A 16204-nucleotide genomic window follows, 5' to 3' on the forward strand; every position below is an offset into this window, starting at 1 on the left:
ATAGCGCTATAACTGTCACATAGAACTACAAATTGTTTCTGCTTTAGCCCCAGTTCATCGAAAAGCCTCTTCATCCATAACATCTCTTTGAAACACTCAGTGGCTGTAATATACTCGACTTCTGTAGTGGAGAGGGCAACACACTTTTGCAGTTTAGATTGCCAAGAAACTGCTCCCCCTGCAAAAGTAAACAGATAACCAGAGGTGAACTTCATAGAGTCAACATCACCTGCCATGTCTGCATCTGTGTAGCATTCAAGTAAGATCTTACTCCCACCAAAATACAAACACGCTTTGGAAGTGCCCTTGAGATATCTCAATATCCACTTAATACCTTCCCAATGCTCTTTACCCGGATTTGACAAAAAACGGCTTACAACACCAACGGCGAAAGCAATATCCAGTATTGTACACACCATTGTATACATCAAACTGCCCATTGCGGATGTATAAGGAATCTTTTCCATTTGACTCTGCTCATGCTCACCATTTGGACACATATCTTTGGTCATGCAAAACTGGCCATCAAGCAGACAACTGACTGGGTTCGCTTGATCCATGTTGAATCTCTTCAACACCTTCTTAATGTAGCTTTCTTGAGAAAGCCACAACTTTCCACTCTTTCTGTCACGAGTGATCCGCATACCAAGTATCTGCTTTGTTTGACCCAAATTCTTCATCTCAAAGGACTTACTCAAGTCTTTCTTCAGCTTGGATATCTTGTTGATGTTCTAACCAACTATCAATATATCATCCATATACAACAAGAGCACTATGAAATCCCCATCTGGAAATTTCTGAACAAACACACAATGATCGGAAGTGGACTTCATGTAGTCATGCTTCACCATAAGGGAATCAAACTTTATGTACCACTGTCTCAGTGCCTGCTTCAACCCATACAAACTATTTATCAGCTTGCACACTAGGTGTTCCTTGCCTTTGACCTTAAACCTTCTGGCTGGTCCATGTAAACATCTTCTTCAGGGTCTCCATGAAGAAAACCTGTCTTGACATCTAGTTGCTCAACCTCTAGGTTCATACTTGTGGTCAGACCCAATACCACCCTGATAGAAGTCATCTTAACTACAAGAGAGAAAATTTCATCAAAGTCAATACCTTTCCTTTGACCGAATCCCTTCACAACAAGGCGAGCTTTGTGCCTTGGATGTGGATTATTCTCCTCATGCTTGACTTTGTAGATCCACTTATTCTTGAGAACTTTTTTTCCTTTCGGTTTCTCAACTAAGTCATAAGTGTAAAGAATCCATCTCATCATACATGGCCTTCAACCACTTCTCTTTGTCTGTACCTTCAAGAGCCTCTTGATAGTACATAGGTTCTCCACCATCATATATTAAAACATACGTATGTGGTGGATAGCTGGATGAAGTTTGTCTCTCTCTCTTAGACCTCCTTACCCCATCTTCTTGTGCCTTAGACTTCTGCTTGCTCAGGTGGTGGTTCATGCACTTCATCTATATCTTCTATATCAATAGGTTATGTCCCATCATGAGCAATAGGATCATCATCATGAGCTTCAAACTAGGGCTGTCAATGGGCCGGATTCAAGTCGGACCTATATAAGTCTAGGTCTGGCCCGAATCCGACCAGCCCGAAAACCCTCACTTGATTCATTTCATGAAGATCCAGAAAAATACAACTATATATTAAGGACATCAAATAAAATATAATAAATAGGAATATGATGTTTTTTTTTTAACTATATAAAAGTGATATTCATTCATTCATTTTGCACAAGAAAAATGGAAACAGGCTAAATGGAAATTGCATACATTCAATAAGAAAATAATTAGACCTAACAACTGGGGTAGGTCCTCCCCACAAAAAACAACAAAATATCAAGTGGATTTTAAACACTTCTGAACATGAATCCTTGGGCCACAAAATACATACCATTCCATCACTTAGCTTTTGAACTTGAAGAAAGACAGAAAAAAAAACAATCAAAACAACAAACAAAAAACTTCCTACACTGCAACAACAATAACCTTCAAAAACTTCCAAACAGTGCAACAACAACAATAACCTTCAAAACTGCATCCAGTATACTCCAACATCCTTGAGTTAAACCTGCAAAATTTTAAATGAATCACTACTTTGAATACTCCCCAAAAAGGAATAGAATCAAAGTAAAGTCTCATATAACTTATAATACTCTCACCTGATTAGATGAAATATAAGCATTTGGATTGGTTTCATTGGTGATTCCACCACTAAAAGAACAAGTGCCAACATCTAAAGAATAAGAATAAGGATGAATCAGTAACATCTACGGTAATATAAAAGAAATAAGCATTTTAGATAACAATATATTACCCATTTCTTCAGCCTGCACCCAATCTTGTCCACAAATCAAAGCCTCCACAGTTTCAGGAAGCATAGAACTCCGATATTGATCAATCACCCTGCCACTTGTGTTGAAAGTTGATTCCGATGCCACAGTTGAAACTGGAATCATCAAAATGTCACAAGCCATCTTTGCTAGTGTGGGATACTTAGGTGCATTCGCTTTCCACCAAACTAAAATGTCAAAGTTTTCCACCCTTGGAAAGATTGGCTCTTCTAGGTACAAGTCCAAATCTTATTTTCTATTTTGTCCAGTAGAAACCACATTGTTGTACCAACTATCAAAGGCTTTGAGCTTCTCCTGACTAGTACTCCTAATATCATATGATGAGCTGCCAGAACTAATACCAACATTGACATTCAAGGAAGAATTAGATGGAAAAGTTCTCTCATAATAAGAGTAAATATCATAAAGTCCGTCTCGAATCTTCATAAAATGAGTGTAAGAATCAATACCATAGATCAAATTGAAGTAGTACTCAACTATCTTCAACTTAAAATGAGGATCTAAAACAACTGCAATAGCCAAAACCAGATTGCAAATAGACCAGTACTTATCAAACTTTGTCTTCATCTTTTTAGTCATGGTGCTTACAATTGAATTGTCACTTTCAGACCACCCAATCAGCTTTAAATGGATATCAGCTACCTCAGGAAAATACTGATTTGCAGTCGGATATTGAGTGCTTTTAGATACATAATAAACATGAGTGTTAGTTACTCCATGTTTCTATTTAACAAAAGTTAAACATATTAAAAATGTTGTACCTGAAAATAACTTTGAAGCATCATAGAAGTTCTTCAAAATATCACAAATAACTTTTGCCATCACCCAATCTTCTTTTGATGGTGCTGCCTACAAGGTATATAAATTAAAGGCCCAATTAGTTATTTACATAAAAATAAGTAATTTAAAATGCAGATTACTTGTTTATCACCTTATAATCTTTATCGGCTTACTCCAAACGAGAAAATGCATCCTTGTATTCAAGTGCAGATTCGAGCATAAGGTAAGTTGAGTTCCACCTTGTCGGAACATCATAGCTAACACCCTTGTTCCTTTGTAGTTTTAATTGACCAATTGTTGCCTCCCATCTTTGCTTTCTCACAGGTGAAGCTCGGATATACTTTATACTTTCTCTTATTTTCACTAAGACATGCTTGATCACGCTCAATCCATCTTGCACAATTAAGTTCAGAATATGTGCACAACAACGGATATGAAAAACATCCCCATTCAAAAGGAGGTTTTCATCTTGACCAATTGAAACCTTAAGCTTAGAGATCATAGAGTCATTGGTAGAACAATTGTCTACTGTTATAGTAGAAATCTTCTTGTCAATATTCCAATCTAATAAACACCTTAGAGCAACCCTATAAAGTGTTTCAGCATTTGGAGAATCACCTACCATTACAAAATTAATAATTTTCTTTTCCAAATTCCACTCAGTATCAACATAATACGCTGTCAAACATAGATACCCATCATTTTGCCCGCTCGTCCACATATCTGGGGTAAGACTAATTCGAGAAGCAAGACTATCAAACTGACAATAAAGCTTCTCTTTTTCAATCCTAAAAATTTCCATTATATCATTTTTTTTATTGTGTTTCTCAAGATGACATAAAACAAAGGTTGCAAGTTTTTTTAGAAATATCCTAAAAAACTTATGCTCAACCATGTTAAATGGGTATTCATGTTTCAGAATTGCACGAGCCAAGTCTAATCGACTTCTTTCTTGATTAAACTTCCAATTTTTTATAATGACAAACTTGTCTTGAGCATTTGCTACAGCAGACAACATCTACAGATATTTTCCTTGGGCATTTTGTCAAATGCCTTTTCAAATGCGTAGTACCACTAGTACTTGCACCTGTAAATTGTTTGTTACAAAGGTTACATAAAGCCCACTGCTAACCATTGTTACCTTTCACCTTCTTAAAGTTTTGCCAAATGCTTGACCTTAGCTTGCGTTCAATTGGAGAAGGGTCGACGGCATCGACTTCAATTGGTTCTTGTTGAATTTCAGCCATGTTCTTCTGCAAGATATAAATTCAAAACAAAAAACCCCACTAATACATAGAAAGTCACAAAGAATTACAGATATGGAAGAAGTATTTTTGTAATTATTGAATGAAGTTGAAGAAGAATACCTTATAGGGATTGGAGAAAACAAATCTTCACTAGATGAGTTGATAATTGGTAATGATGAACCTTTCTCACATATCTTATGTATTTATAGGTGTAGTTTTTGACAATCAAGTAGTTGGGTTTATTAGTATTTCTTGGATGAAGATCATTATCTTGGAATAGGAAAGGGTTTAGATTGGAAGAAGAAGAAGAAGCCATCTCAATTCTCAATGTTGGTGGAGGATTCTAGACTTCTAGTTGGGTAATATTAATGGTGGCATCTTAATGGGCTAGGTTAATATATTTTTTGCACTACATTATATCTAAGTTCGGGTCGAGCCCTTATCGGGTTCGACCATGGTGAGTCCAGAACTGGTCCAATAGCTTACCGGACCGGACCTACTTCGAGTCGGACCCTGCATTTTGGACATATTTTGAGGTCTAGGTCCTAAATTATCGGACTGGACTTGGTCGGGCTTTGGGCCTGGCCCGGCCCATTGATATCCCTACTTCAAACCCATGGTTCTCTACATTCTCAATACCTTCTACACGTTCCACAGTAGAAACTTCTGGTTCTGAATCAACAAGATCAATAGTGAAAGCTTCTAGCTTCTTACCATCCTCAAAGTCTGCTATGGTTTGGTTTCTAAGAACACAACATCCCGACTTCGGATTACCTTCTTGTTAATCGGATCATAAAGTTTGTAGCCAAACTTCTAATCCCCATAACCCAAAAAAATACACTGCTTAGCTTTGTCATCAAGCTTGGATCTCTCATCCTTGGGAATATGAATAAATGTCCTGCACCTAAATACCCTAAAGTATCCATAATCAACATCTCTGCCTGACCATACTCTCTTTGGATAATCACTATTCAGAGGCTTCGAAGGCGATAGGTTGATCACATGTACGGCTGTGTGCATTGGTTTTACCCAGTAACTTCTAGGTAACTTAAAGTGAGACAACATGCATCTCATCCTCTCTACAATGGTCTGGTTCATCCTTTCGGCTATATCATTGTGTTGTGGAGTCTTGGAAATGGTATACTCATGACAAATCCCATGACTCTTGCAATACTCTTCAAATGATCCAATGTACTCACCCCCATTAACTGAGCGAATACACTTCAAAGACTTCCCTGTCTCTCTTTCCACCATGTTATGGAAAGTCTTGAACACGCCAAGTACTTCATCCTTAGTCTTCAGACTATATGCCCATATCTTTCTTGTCGCATCATTAATGAAAGTCAAGAAGTACAAAGCTCCCCCATGGGACTTCACTTTCATAGGACCACATAAATCTGTGTGTACAAGCTCAAAGACATTGTCCTTTCTGTGATAGGGGAATCTTTGGAAAGACACCCTGCGTTGCTTTCCTACCAAACAATGAGTACATCTATTTAAATGTGTACCTTTGATGTTTGGCAAGGCCTTTTGCTTGGCAAAAACTTCCAGGCCTTTTTCTCTCATATGGCACAGTCTCTTATGCCATAGTTCGGAGGAAGCTTCTTCTTATGCTGCATTTAACTCTGCTTTACACAAACTAAGCTAGTTTGTGTAAAGCAAGCAAATTTTCTTCCCTTTGGCTACTACAATGGAATATTTGCTTAGTTTCCATACTCCATTACCAAACGAGTTTTGAAAGCCATCATCATCTAACTTCCCAACGGAAATTAGGCTTAGCTGATCGAATATCAGGGACATGTCTTATATCCTTGAGTGTCAAGGTATAGCCGACATTGGTTTCTACATGAACATCCCCAATGCCTATAATCTTTGAGACTTGATAATCGTTTATTTAACACGTTTTTTTATCTATCCTAACTAATTATGCTAAGAAGAAGTAAAATATGTTATTCTACGTTTATATTAAAGTTCTACTCTCGATTATCATGTAATAACTTGAGTAAAGATTCGTTCCACTCCTAATTGCTTAGAACGTAATAATTTCACTAACTTGAATAATTCAACAATATTAATGAGAGCAATGTTTTTAATAAGATTAATATGTGAGAATAACTAATTAAGATATTCTAAATTATACTATGGCTTAGGTTTAAACCTGCAGAGTGTCTAGTTGGAGGGGTTAACCACCAGTCCGAACTTGACCAGGCGTTGTGCGCTTGAACCTAGATTTTTGTAGTATAGCCGCGCTCGGGTTATCAAAATTCTTAGCTTTTCTGAGGACCAAGTCATCAGGTTTGAAGGCACGTTCTCTGAGTTTTCTATCATGATTGTGCTTCATGTTTTCTTGATATTTGACTAATTGTTGAAGAGTTGTATCCCGGCGTTCATCAATAAGAGATTTGTCGTAAGCTAATACTTCATTTTCAACTCTGAATTCTACTGCTTCCGTTCTGGCTGTTAGAGCCATGATTTTTGTTGGGAGTACTGCTTCTGCACCATATGCTAAAGAATATGGTGAAAAACTTATGGACCTTCTAGGAGTAGTCTTATATGCCCATAGGGCAAGCACCTGACGAACCCAGTTGCCTTTAGCTTCAGTAAGCCTTTTCTTAAGGTTATCTAAGATTACCCTATTAGTAGCCTCTACTTGTCCGTTTGCTTCAGGATGGTAAGGAGCAGAAAAGTTGTGCTTTATGCTCATAGACCCACAGAATTGTTGCATCTCTGTGGAGCCAAACTAGGAACCGTTATCTGATACTAATTCTAAAGGTACTCTGAACCTGCAGATAATATCATGCCACAGAAATCGCTTTACATTTGCAGTAGTTATTGAAGCCAAAGATGTGGCTTCAACCCACTTTGTAAAGTAGTCGGTAGCCACCAACAAAAAACAAACTCTTCCAGGTGCCCTAGGCAAAGGTCCCACGATGTCGAGCCCCCATTTTGAGAAAGGCCAAGGGCTGAGAATTGGGTGCAATTTTGTGGCTGGTAGTTTTCAACCTTTAGCATGTTTCTAGCACGTCACACAAATTTGAGTGATTCGTTTTACGTCTCTTTCCATGTATGGCCACCAATAACCCTGCGTTAAAGCCTTGTGGGCAAGACTGCGACCTTCTGAGTGATTCCCACAAACACCTGCATGAATTTCTTTAAATATCATTTCGCCTTGCTCTGGGGTAAGACATCTTAACTGTGAGCTGAACCACATTGGCCTTTTGTAAAGTCGAGCGACTCTTTCTTTAGTAAGCAATACTACAAATTTCCATGCCTCTCGCTTAACCTTCTGAGATAAAGCTTTCTCTGTGGGGAGATTCCCTAAGTTCAGATACTCGATAAAGGGTAGCCTCCAGTCAGATTTTTCCAGTGCCAAGATTTCTAAGTCCATTATCTCTAAATCATCAAGAGTTTCTTCTTCAGCTTCTGCTTCAGATTCATACTTTTCATTTTCAGTGGGGATGATGTCGCCCCCATTATCTTCATGGTCGCCCCCAATACTACTAAGGTTACTAGGGCTCATTCATTTATCTAAATCATTGACTGTGGGATGATTTCTTTTGAGTTGTTTGCGTAAGGATGCCAAAGTTTGGCAATCCTCAGCATCAACTGGATCTTTAGATTCTGAAGATGCATGATCCACCTGTTCTCTTTTTCTTCGTCGAGTGTTAACAACACAGACTTGTAATGCGTTACACTTTATAACATATGCCTCATGAAGTCCCATTGGTTGTAGATTGATGCTCGGCTCCTGTTTGAAATCAATTTGGATTTTTCTTGGTTCATCTAGCTAGTTGGACAGCTACAGAGAGGTAAGCTAATGCATTAGCCTGCCTGATTTCATTCCTTGGCCTTTGACTGATAGAGATTTTGTCAAATTGCACAGCCAATTTGTGCATGATTTCCAAATATGCTGCCATCCTTTCATCTTTTGCTTGAAAAGTACCACCAAATTGATTAGCCACCAAACAAGAATCTGTTAGCATTTGAATGTTCTTTGCTCCCAGCTTAAGTGCGGCGTTCATACCATATGTAACGGCTTCATATTTGGCTTCATTATTAGAGGCAGAAAAGCCTAGTCTAACTTATCTTTTAACTTTCTATCCTTCAGGGATAATAAGTACACAACCTAAACCAAATCCGGATGCATTTTTTGAACCATCGGTGAAGACGGTCCAAAGAGTTTGATTGTTGTCAAATAAGTGCTCGCCCCCAAAATCGGATGTACTGGGTGAGATTTCCTCAGTTTGTGCAGGGAACTGAATAGAATGATCAGGAAGTTGTTCTACTTCTGCTAATTCTGGACTCAGTTGGATGTCATCCACATGAAAATCTGCCATAAGAGAGGCTAGAGCATGCCCCTTTTCTGCAGTCCTTGGTTCATAAACAATATCATATGCGCTAAGGTAATTTGACCATTCAATCAACCTATTTGATTCCTCCTATTTTCCGATGGTCTTTCGTAGAGGATCTTCATATAGACCTTCACCGTTCTCCCCACAAATACGACTTCAATCGCCGAGCTGCATGTTCTAAGGCCAATGCGACTTTCTCAATTTTTGAGTAACGACTTTCTGTTGCAGTTAGTGTTTTGTTAACAAAATGAACCGGCCTTTCTTCGGAAACATCAACAAAAATGACTGCACTAGCTGCAGAGTCAATTGCAGCAAGATAGATTCCTACAGGTTCTCCAGCCTTTGGGCTAACCAAAATTGGGGGAGAAGTAAGGTAGGCTTTGACTTCAGCAAAATCCTTTTCACAATCTTCATTCCAGGTTGATGCACCTTTCAGAATCTAAAAAAATGGCTTACATTTGTCGGAGTATCGAAATATGAAACGATCGAGAGCCGGAAGATGACCTAAGAGCCTCTATACTTCTTTCCTGCAGGTAGGGAGTGGCATGTCGAGAATAGCTCGAATTTGCTCAGGGTTAGCTTTAATTCCCCTATGGGTCATCATGAACCCTAAGAATTTGCTTGAAGATAGGCTAAATGAACATTTGGCAGGGTTAAGCCTCATTTTGTATTTCTTTAATCAATCAAATACTTTCTGCAGTTCAGCAAGATGATCGCTTTCTTCCTTTAACTTAACAACCATGTTGTCAATATAAATAACCCCCACAATAACCCCAATAAGATCAGCAAAGATAATATTAACAAGCTTTTGGTATGTGGCCCCAACATTCTTTAGGCCGAATGGCATAACAACATAACAATATAGGCCTCTGTCTGTGATGAATGCTGTATACTCCTGGTCATCATAGTGCAGTACAATCTAATAATATCCTGATCTTGCATCCATAAAAGATAGTCTCTTGAAACCATATGTCGCATCCACTATATCTAAAATTCTGGGTATAGGATAAGGATGCAGTGGGCAAGCTTCATTCATGTCTGTGAAGTCGACACAAATTTTGAGCTTCCCATTCTTTTTTGGTACTGCTACAATGTTGGAAACCCAAGTTGGGTATTCAACTGGTCGAATAAATCCATCCTCCAATAACTTGTCAATCTCCTTGTTCACTAAGAGTTTCCTGTCTGGGGCCATTCTCCGTGGTTTCTGCCTTACCGGTTTGACTTTCGAGTCGATGCCTAATCTGTGACAAGCGACGTTGGGGTCAATTCCGCGCATATCTATTGGATTCCAAGCAAAGATAACTCTGTTACTTTTCAATAAGGCCACCAAAGTCTCTTTCTCTGTTTCAGAAAGTTCTTCAGAAATGAAAGTGGTCTGAATTTCTTATTCTCCTATCTGCACTTCTTTCAACTTATCGACTGTTGGAGGTCCTTTGGTGCCTCCCGAGGTGCTCTAGCTGCCCTCGATGGTGCTCTGGTCTAGCCCTGCTGTAATTGCTATTTCTACTCAATGTTAAGAATGGTGTGCCCTCTGACTTTAGACTTTTTATAATCATCCATCGCATGCTCATGGCATTTCAGAGATGCAATCTGGTCACTTCGGATCTTACAAGTTCCCTCTGCTATTGGAAACTTAATAGCTTGGTGATAAGTGGACACCATTGCATGCATTGCATGAAGCCAATCTCTGCCTAGAATGACATTATATGTGGATGGGCAGTCTACCAGAACAAAGTCAACTCCTACAACCTTAAGACCTACTGTGACTGGCAAATTAATTTTACCAACCTTTTTAGCTGGAGCACCATTAAAGCCGATAATTGGAGTATCATCTTCTTGAGTAAGATCATCGTCGAGATTCATGACAGAGTAGCATCCAAAGAATAGGATACAAGCAAAGCTGCCGGTGTCAATCAAAATTCTTTGGACTCTGCGAATGCCAACCCATGCTGTAATCACCACAACATCATTGTGAGGATAGTATACTCCTCGCTCATCTTCTTTAGAAAAAGTTAGGCCTCCTTCAACAATAATCTCAGCATAGAACCCAGATTTAAAGTTGATAATGTTTACGTGATTCCAACTACCAATTTTTTGAATCTTGCGCTTCATGCTCCATTTTCTTTCACAGTTTGATGAGCAAGCAGCCGCCTGAGCATGACATACAACTATCACATCATGCTCAACCAGATTTACATGAGCTAGCTTTTGACTACCCTTTAGATACTTTTTCAACTGTCCCACATCTACCATTATGGAGATCTCCTTCTTGAATGCATAACAGTCATTCAAAGTATGGCCAAAATCATTATGATACTTGAATTTCTTTCACTTATCTCTCCTTCCCTGAGTATCAGGTTTCATAGGGAACAGCTTGGAGAGTTTTCCTTTGAGCTTGTCATATAATTCTGAGAGACTGACGCTAAGCTATGGAAGAGTAAGATCTTTGCTCGGGCGGCCATCTTGTTTCTGACTCTGTGTGACGCTAGTTTTTGCATCTTTGTTATGCTTCTTTCTGTCTTTGTCACGTTGTGGTTGTTCCCGCTTTTCTCTATCATTTACAAAATCCTTTTGCTGCTTGTACTTTGAATCTTCCTGAACAGTAACGTACATTTCTGCTCGCACCAGCAAATTTTGAATCATTTCTGGAGGCTTCAGAGTTAGTGAGTTGTACAGACCAAACTTATCAAAAGGAAGAGCATTTTTGAAAGCTTACACAACAACGTCATCTGGGACATTGTTGACCTCCTTGAGCAGCACCCTGAGTTTTCTGACAAGGTCTCGAATGCTTTCTCCTTTCTCCATGTGTAGGCTGAAAAGAGTTCCAGAACATTTTATGGTCTTCCTGTTATAGCGATAATGTTTTGAAAATTTGTTAGCGAGATGCGGAAATGTATGGATTGAACGAGGACGAAGCTCATTAAACCATGTCAAAGCTTCTCCGCTAAGAGTAGCTTGGAACACTATGCACATCAATGCATCATTGTTGTTAAAAAGAGCTATAGACGATCTGTACTTCATCAAGTGCTCATCTAGACAACCATCTACATCATCATAGGTTGGAACTGAAAGTTGTTTGAAAGAACTAGGGGGAATGTAATATCTGATTTCATCTATAAAAGGAGATTCTTCAGGTCCTTTGATTGCCAGTTTATGTCGCTTATCTTTCCGAGTAGATTTGGAATCCATGGCATTTCTAATGAGTTCTTGGACTTGCTACTCATTCAAGTTGTCACTATTTTTCTTCAGAGCGACATTGTTCGTGCCGACTCTGTGTGTACAGTTTCTTCTTTCAGGGCTCCAACTTGGCTCAACAGAGTCGTGCCTATATCGCCTGAAATTTGCTTCAGCCCTACGTGGGTTTAGCTCTCTAGTTCGAGCATAACCACCCACAGAATTATGGAGGGCAGCGGTTCTGTGGCTTCTGGCCCACTGTTGTCTACCTCTTCTATCTCCAGCTCTCTGATAACCTCCATTAGTCCTCCGGCGAGTGTTCCTCAAACCATTGTATCCGGATTCTGAGGAATCTGAACCTCCAGGACTATGATCAAATCTTCTATTACCTTGAGCTGGTTTGTATTGTCCTCTTTGTGGTACCGGACTGCGAGAGCGTTGCATGTCACGCTCTAGATCGATTTGATCCGAAGAGGAATATTCGGAAACTGACATTGATCATTCCTTGGAGTATTGGGAACGTCTTAATACTGATCTGCTTCGGTGACGTTGTGGGCTACGAACCCATCCTAGTACAGCGTCAGCACCACCTAAACGCTCCATAATTGGAGGTATGTGGTTTTGGGTACGGCTAGAGGCATGGCTCCTTGGATGATGCCTCCTCTTTTGAGACATGCTCTCCCTTGGTACGGAAGATTCCTGCTGAGAGTTTTCTTCCCTAGGCCTTTTGTCGACATTTCTCCTAAGTTGATCATTTTCTCTGATCAACCTGAGCAACATAGACATTAGAGTTTCTTCATCAGATGGGTGAGCATTGTGGCTCAGATCTTGAGGGCTCGATTCAAGCCCAAGGCGACCTTGCAAACGCCTAGGCAATATGGATGGTTCAGATTGGGTGGAAATAGCACCCGACCTAGGCCCAAGGCATTGTTGCAGACGCTGAGGCAACATCGATGGTCTTGCCCCAATAGATGCAAATCCGTCTCTGTGTGTGACGACTCAAGTATCCCTAGTTGCATCTTGTTCCCCTACTGGAACAGTAATTCGTAGGTTCTCTACCAAATCTTCTTCTTCATGCTTTCGGCCCGTCCGGATTCGTGGGGAATCGACGTGTATCTTGATCTTGAAAGCATGAACCTCGTCGGAATCGTGTCTTTGTGTTGTCTCAAAGATTATGAGGAAGGTTTTGTGCAATTTCTGGAACCTGAATAGTGTCAGCCACCTTTTGATTTCTTTTGGATCTACCAGCAGCCATTGATCATGATATTCAATAAAAGAGAAAAACGCGGTCCTGGGTTCGATCCACACAGACGACGCTAAAAGATGTTGGGGCAAAAACTGAAGAAAACCATATCTACCCAGACACTCTTAAAAATCTACCTTCTGAATATCACAACCCACAGAATGACACACACAATTAAATGATAATGATAGTAATGGGATGGCTTGTTTGGATGGTTAAAACTGAACCACTTTTTAGTTCGGTGGCTGCCTACATACCCCAGAGGGATCAAGCCTTTGACTGAGTATAGAGCTTCCAATGTAGTTCTATTGTTGAAAAACTCTTCAATATGTAACCACCCGAAAACCTCGAGAATCTCTGAATCTAGATCATTATCCCTAGTTTTCAGGTACATTGAATAAAGTCAAAGCCTCCGGATTATGTGGGATCCGGCTGGGCCTTGTTTTCAGCTGATTACGGGATTACAGTGAGGCTTAGCCCATATGCCATGTTGTTCCTTGGCTACGAACCAGGGCTAAGCCTACAGATATGAAGGATCTAGTCTGGGTGCCATGTTCAGAGAACATGCCTAGCTGGTCCATAGAGACATTTGTGTTGTTGGGCATTCTGTGCCTTGGCTACTGATAAGCACCCAAAACTGTAATATGAAACCCCATTGAGACATATAAATTTTGTTAATTATGTGTTTAATAATCATGAAATGAGTATATTTTCGTACTTTTGCAGGTATTCACAGTAAACATAAAAATATTGGTTAAACCTGTGTTAAAGCATGGGGAACGATGTATATTTGAATTCTTCCAAATCAGCCATGTGAAGCCCAACAAATCCGCACAGAAGCATCAAACTTTCGAAGCTCCTACCTCTTGAACCAAGACTCCGAATGCGACAAGTGAGCTGCTCAGACAATCAGGGCGATGAACTCTACGCATAGGCGAGAAGTTATAAAATTGCCAAAAGACCAGACCGCCACTAGACTGCATGTGGACCCACTATGCGGGCTCGCAAGATTTGATGAGTCATCATACAAGTCAAGACAAAGGTGCAAATAATTGGTGCAAAAGTGACACCTTCCATGTAGTTAATAAAGTTAGATGAGATTAGATGTTAATAGTGAAAAAAGATAGGTGCCACTTTGTTGTGGATTGTGTGGTTAAGAAGGAAGTAAATGTGGTTTGGTGTTTCACGTGGGAGGAAATGAGATTTCTCTCAAAGGGAGAAGAAAACAAAACAAGGGGGGACACTCCATTTACTCCCTTGACTTCTTTTCCTTTACCATGCATTATTTTAGTTCCTTAGTCTTAGTTTTTATTTAGTTTTTAGTTTTTAGAAAAAGCTTGTAATAGTTTTAATGGAAGAAACTTTGTGTTCTTCTAGTTTAAAATAAATCTAAATGCAAGTGAGTTCACATATATATAGTTTCTTTTTCTTTTTGTTCTCTCTCTCTATCATTTGATATTTATATTATGCACTTTTCTTCTTTTATCCCAAGGATCATGAGCTAAACCTTCCCTTTGTGGGGGGGGGTTAATGATGCTCATGTGAGGGATAACCTTTGTTATTTGATTTTAGTAAGTTTGTTTAGGAAGAACAACTAGACCTACATCCTATCCCAAAATGGTAGTTGGTGTAGAGTCTAGTTAGGGATCAAAGTGATGAGCTTAGAGATAAGTCATTGCTTTGGTTCTACATGCTAGCATGTATGATCTTAGAGATAAGTCATAGTGTTAGGGATCAAGTTAATCTTTATTAGGACTTGTCTATGAGTTCTAAGAAGATTAAGATGCAAGAACTTAAAATCACACAATAGAGGTTATCTTCACATGAGGAAAATTAACTCTCCACTTTTGTCTTAGTCAATTTTTACCTTGTCTTAGTTGCATGTTTACGTAACTTAAGGTTTTCATTTTTGTGCATTAAAAGAAACCAAGTAGTAATATTAATACAATCATAGCTAAACTTACTCACTAGTTTCCTAAAAGAGTAAAACCAAGTTGTAAGTGGTCCTAGAATTTAGGTTGGTTCGAATCTCTACTCAAAAACTATACGCACACGAAGATCGTGAGTAAGGACTTATCTTTGAATTCGCACTTTGTCCAATAAGAGATTCAAATCTCTAAGATATGCAAAAGGTGAACATCAAAATGGCACCGCTGCAGTTCTAAAGACCAAGGACTTGTGCTACAAACTGGAAATTGCTCCAAGGGGAACTCCCCACTCTCATCCTTCCTTCATTTTTCTGTTTTCTACATTTTTTTTTTGTTTTGTTTCAAAACTTTTTGCCGCGCAAAAGACCTGACCACTATCGGATTTTTTGTTGTACTTCCAGGAACAAAAATTTAGGACCGGGAAAGTAAGCTACACCATAATATAAGGTTGTTGTGCAAATTTGAGCTCTCTGTGGAAGAATCCTGTGCGTGCGCGATACTGGACTCGCGTCCGCTGGTGGAACTCGCGTCCGTGGGTGTCTATTCTCTGATTGGTGCTCCTGTTCCATCTCCAGCATCCATTGATAAATCTTGTTCCATTCCCAGGCCTAACTCTCTGGACTTGTAACAGATACTTCAAATATCTTCTGGGATTAACGACGTCGACGGGTTGAAACGTCTATTTCACTTCTTTGGCGAACTTGCGGGACGCTACAGGAGGGTCTATTTTCTTCCATACTCATTTATCCATCCAGTTTGCCTTTATCCTTACCCATTTCTTTACTTCATCCACCATGACATCTTCATCAAATATTGCATCTTCATCAAACATGACACCTCCAAAACTCATTCCTGAGCAATCCTTTCAGTCTATGATGGATTCCAATACTTATGGCCATCTCTTCCGTGACTACATCACTAGCATTGGGTGGTCTTCCCTAGTTCTTCAACCTGACCAAACTTATTCTCCGAGTTTGGCTGCATACTTTTATGCTAATATGGATGACACACCAGCATTCAACCATGCTCATGACTTCTACTTATACGGTTTCACAATCCGAGTTGGTGACACACGACATATTTTTTCAGAACAACAGCTTGCC

General features: G+C 39.5%; 3 protein-coding genes across 3 annotated transcripts; all 3 read right to left on the reverse strand.

Moving 5' to 3' along the window:
* Positions 1-2088: 2088 nt before the first annotated feature.
* On the reverse strand, positions 2089-3959 carry LOC147477699 (zinc finger BED domain-containing protein RICESLEEPER 1-like). The gene is made up of 6 exons (XM_086586057.1): positions 3480-3959; positions 3139-3226; positions 2646-2886; positions 2341-2567; positions 2186-2259; positions 2089-2094 (listed from the first exon to the last, which is right to left on the reverse strand). Exons 1-6 carry the CDS (start codon positions 3957-3959, stop codon positions 2089-2091), a joined length of 1116 nt encoding a protein of 371 aa, XP_086442183.1.
* Positions 3960-6586: 2627 nt separating this feature from the next.
* Positions 6587-7129, reverse strand: LOC147477700 (uncharacterized). Its single transcript, XM_086586058.1, has one exon. It carries the CDS (start codon positions 7127-7129, stop codon positions 6587-6589), a length of 543 nt encoding a protein of 180 aa, XP_086442184.1.
* Positions 7130-10259: 3130 nt separating this feature from the next.
* LOC147477701 (uncharacterized) lies at positions 10260-11009 on the reverse strand. Its single transcript, XM_086586059.1, has one exon. The coding sequence runs from the start codon at positions 11007-11009 to the stop codon at positions 10260-10262; it is 750 nt and encodes a 249-aa protein (XP_086442185.1).
* Between the last annotated feature and the right edge of the window lie 5195 nt (positions 11010-16204).

The sequence above is a fragment of the Coptis chinensis genome, chromosome 9 (assembly GCF_015680905.1).
Source record: "Coptis chinensis isolate HL-2020 chromosome 9, ASM1568090v1, whole genome shotgun sequence".
NCBI lineage: Eukaryota > Viridiplantae > Streptophyta > Magnoliopsida > Ranunculales > Ranunculaceae > Coptis > Coptis chinensis.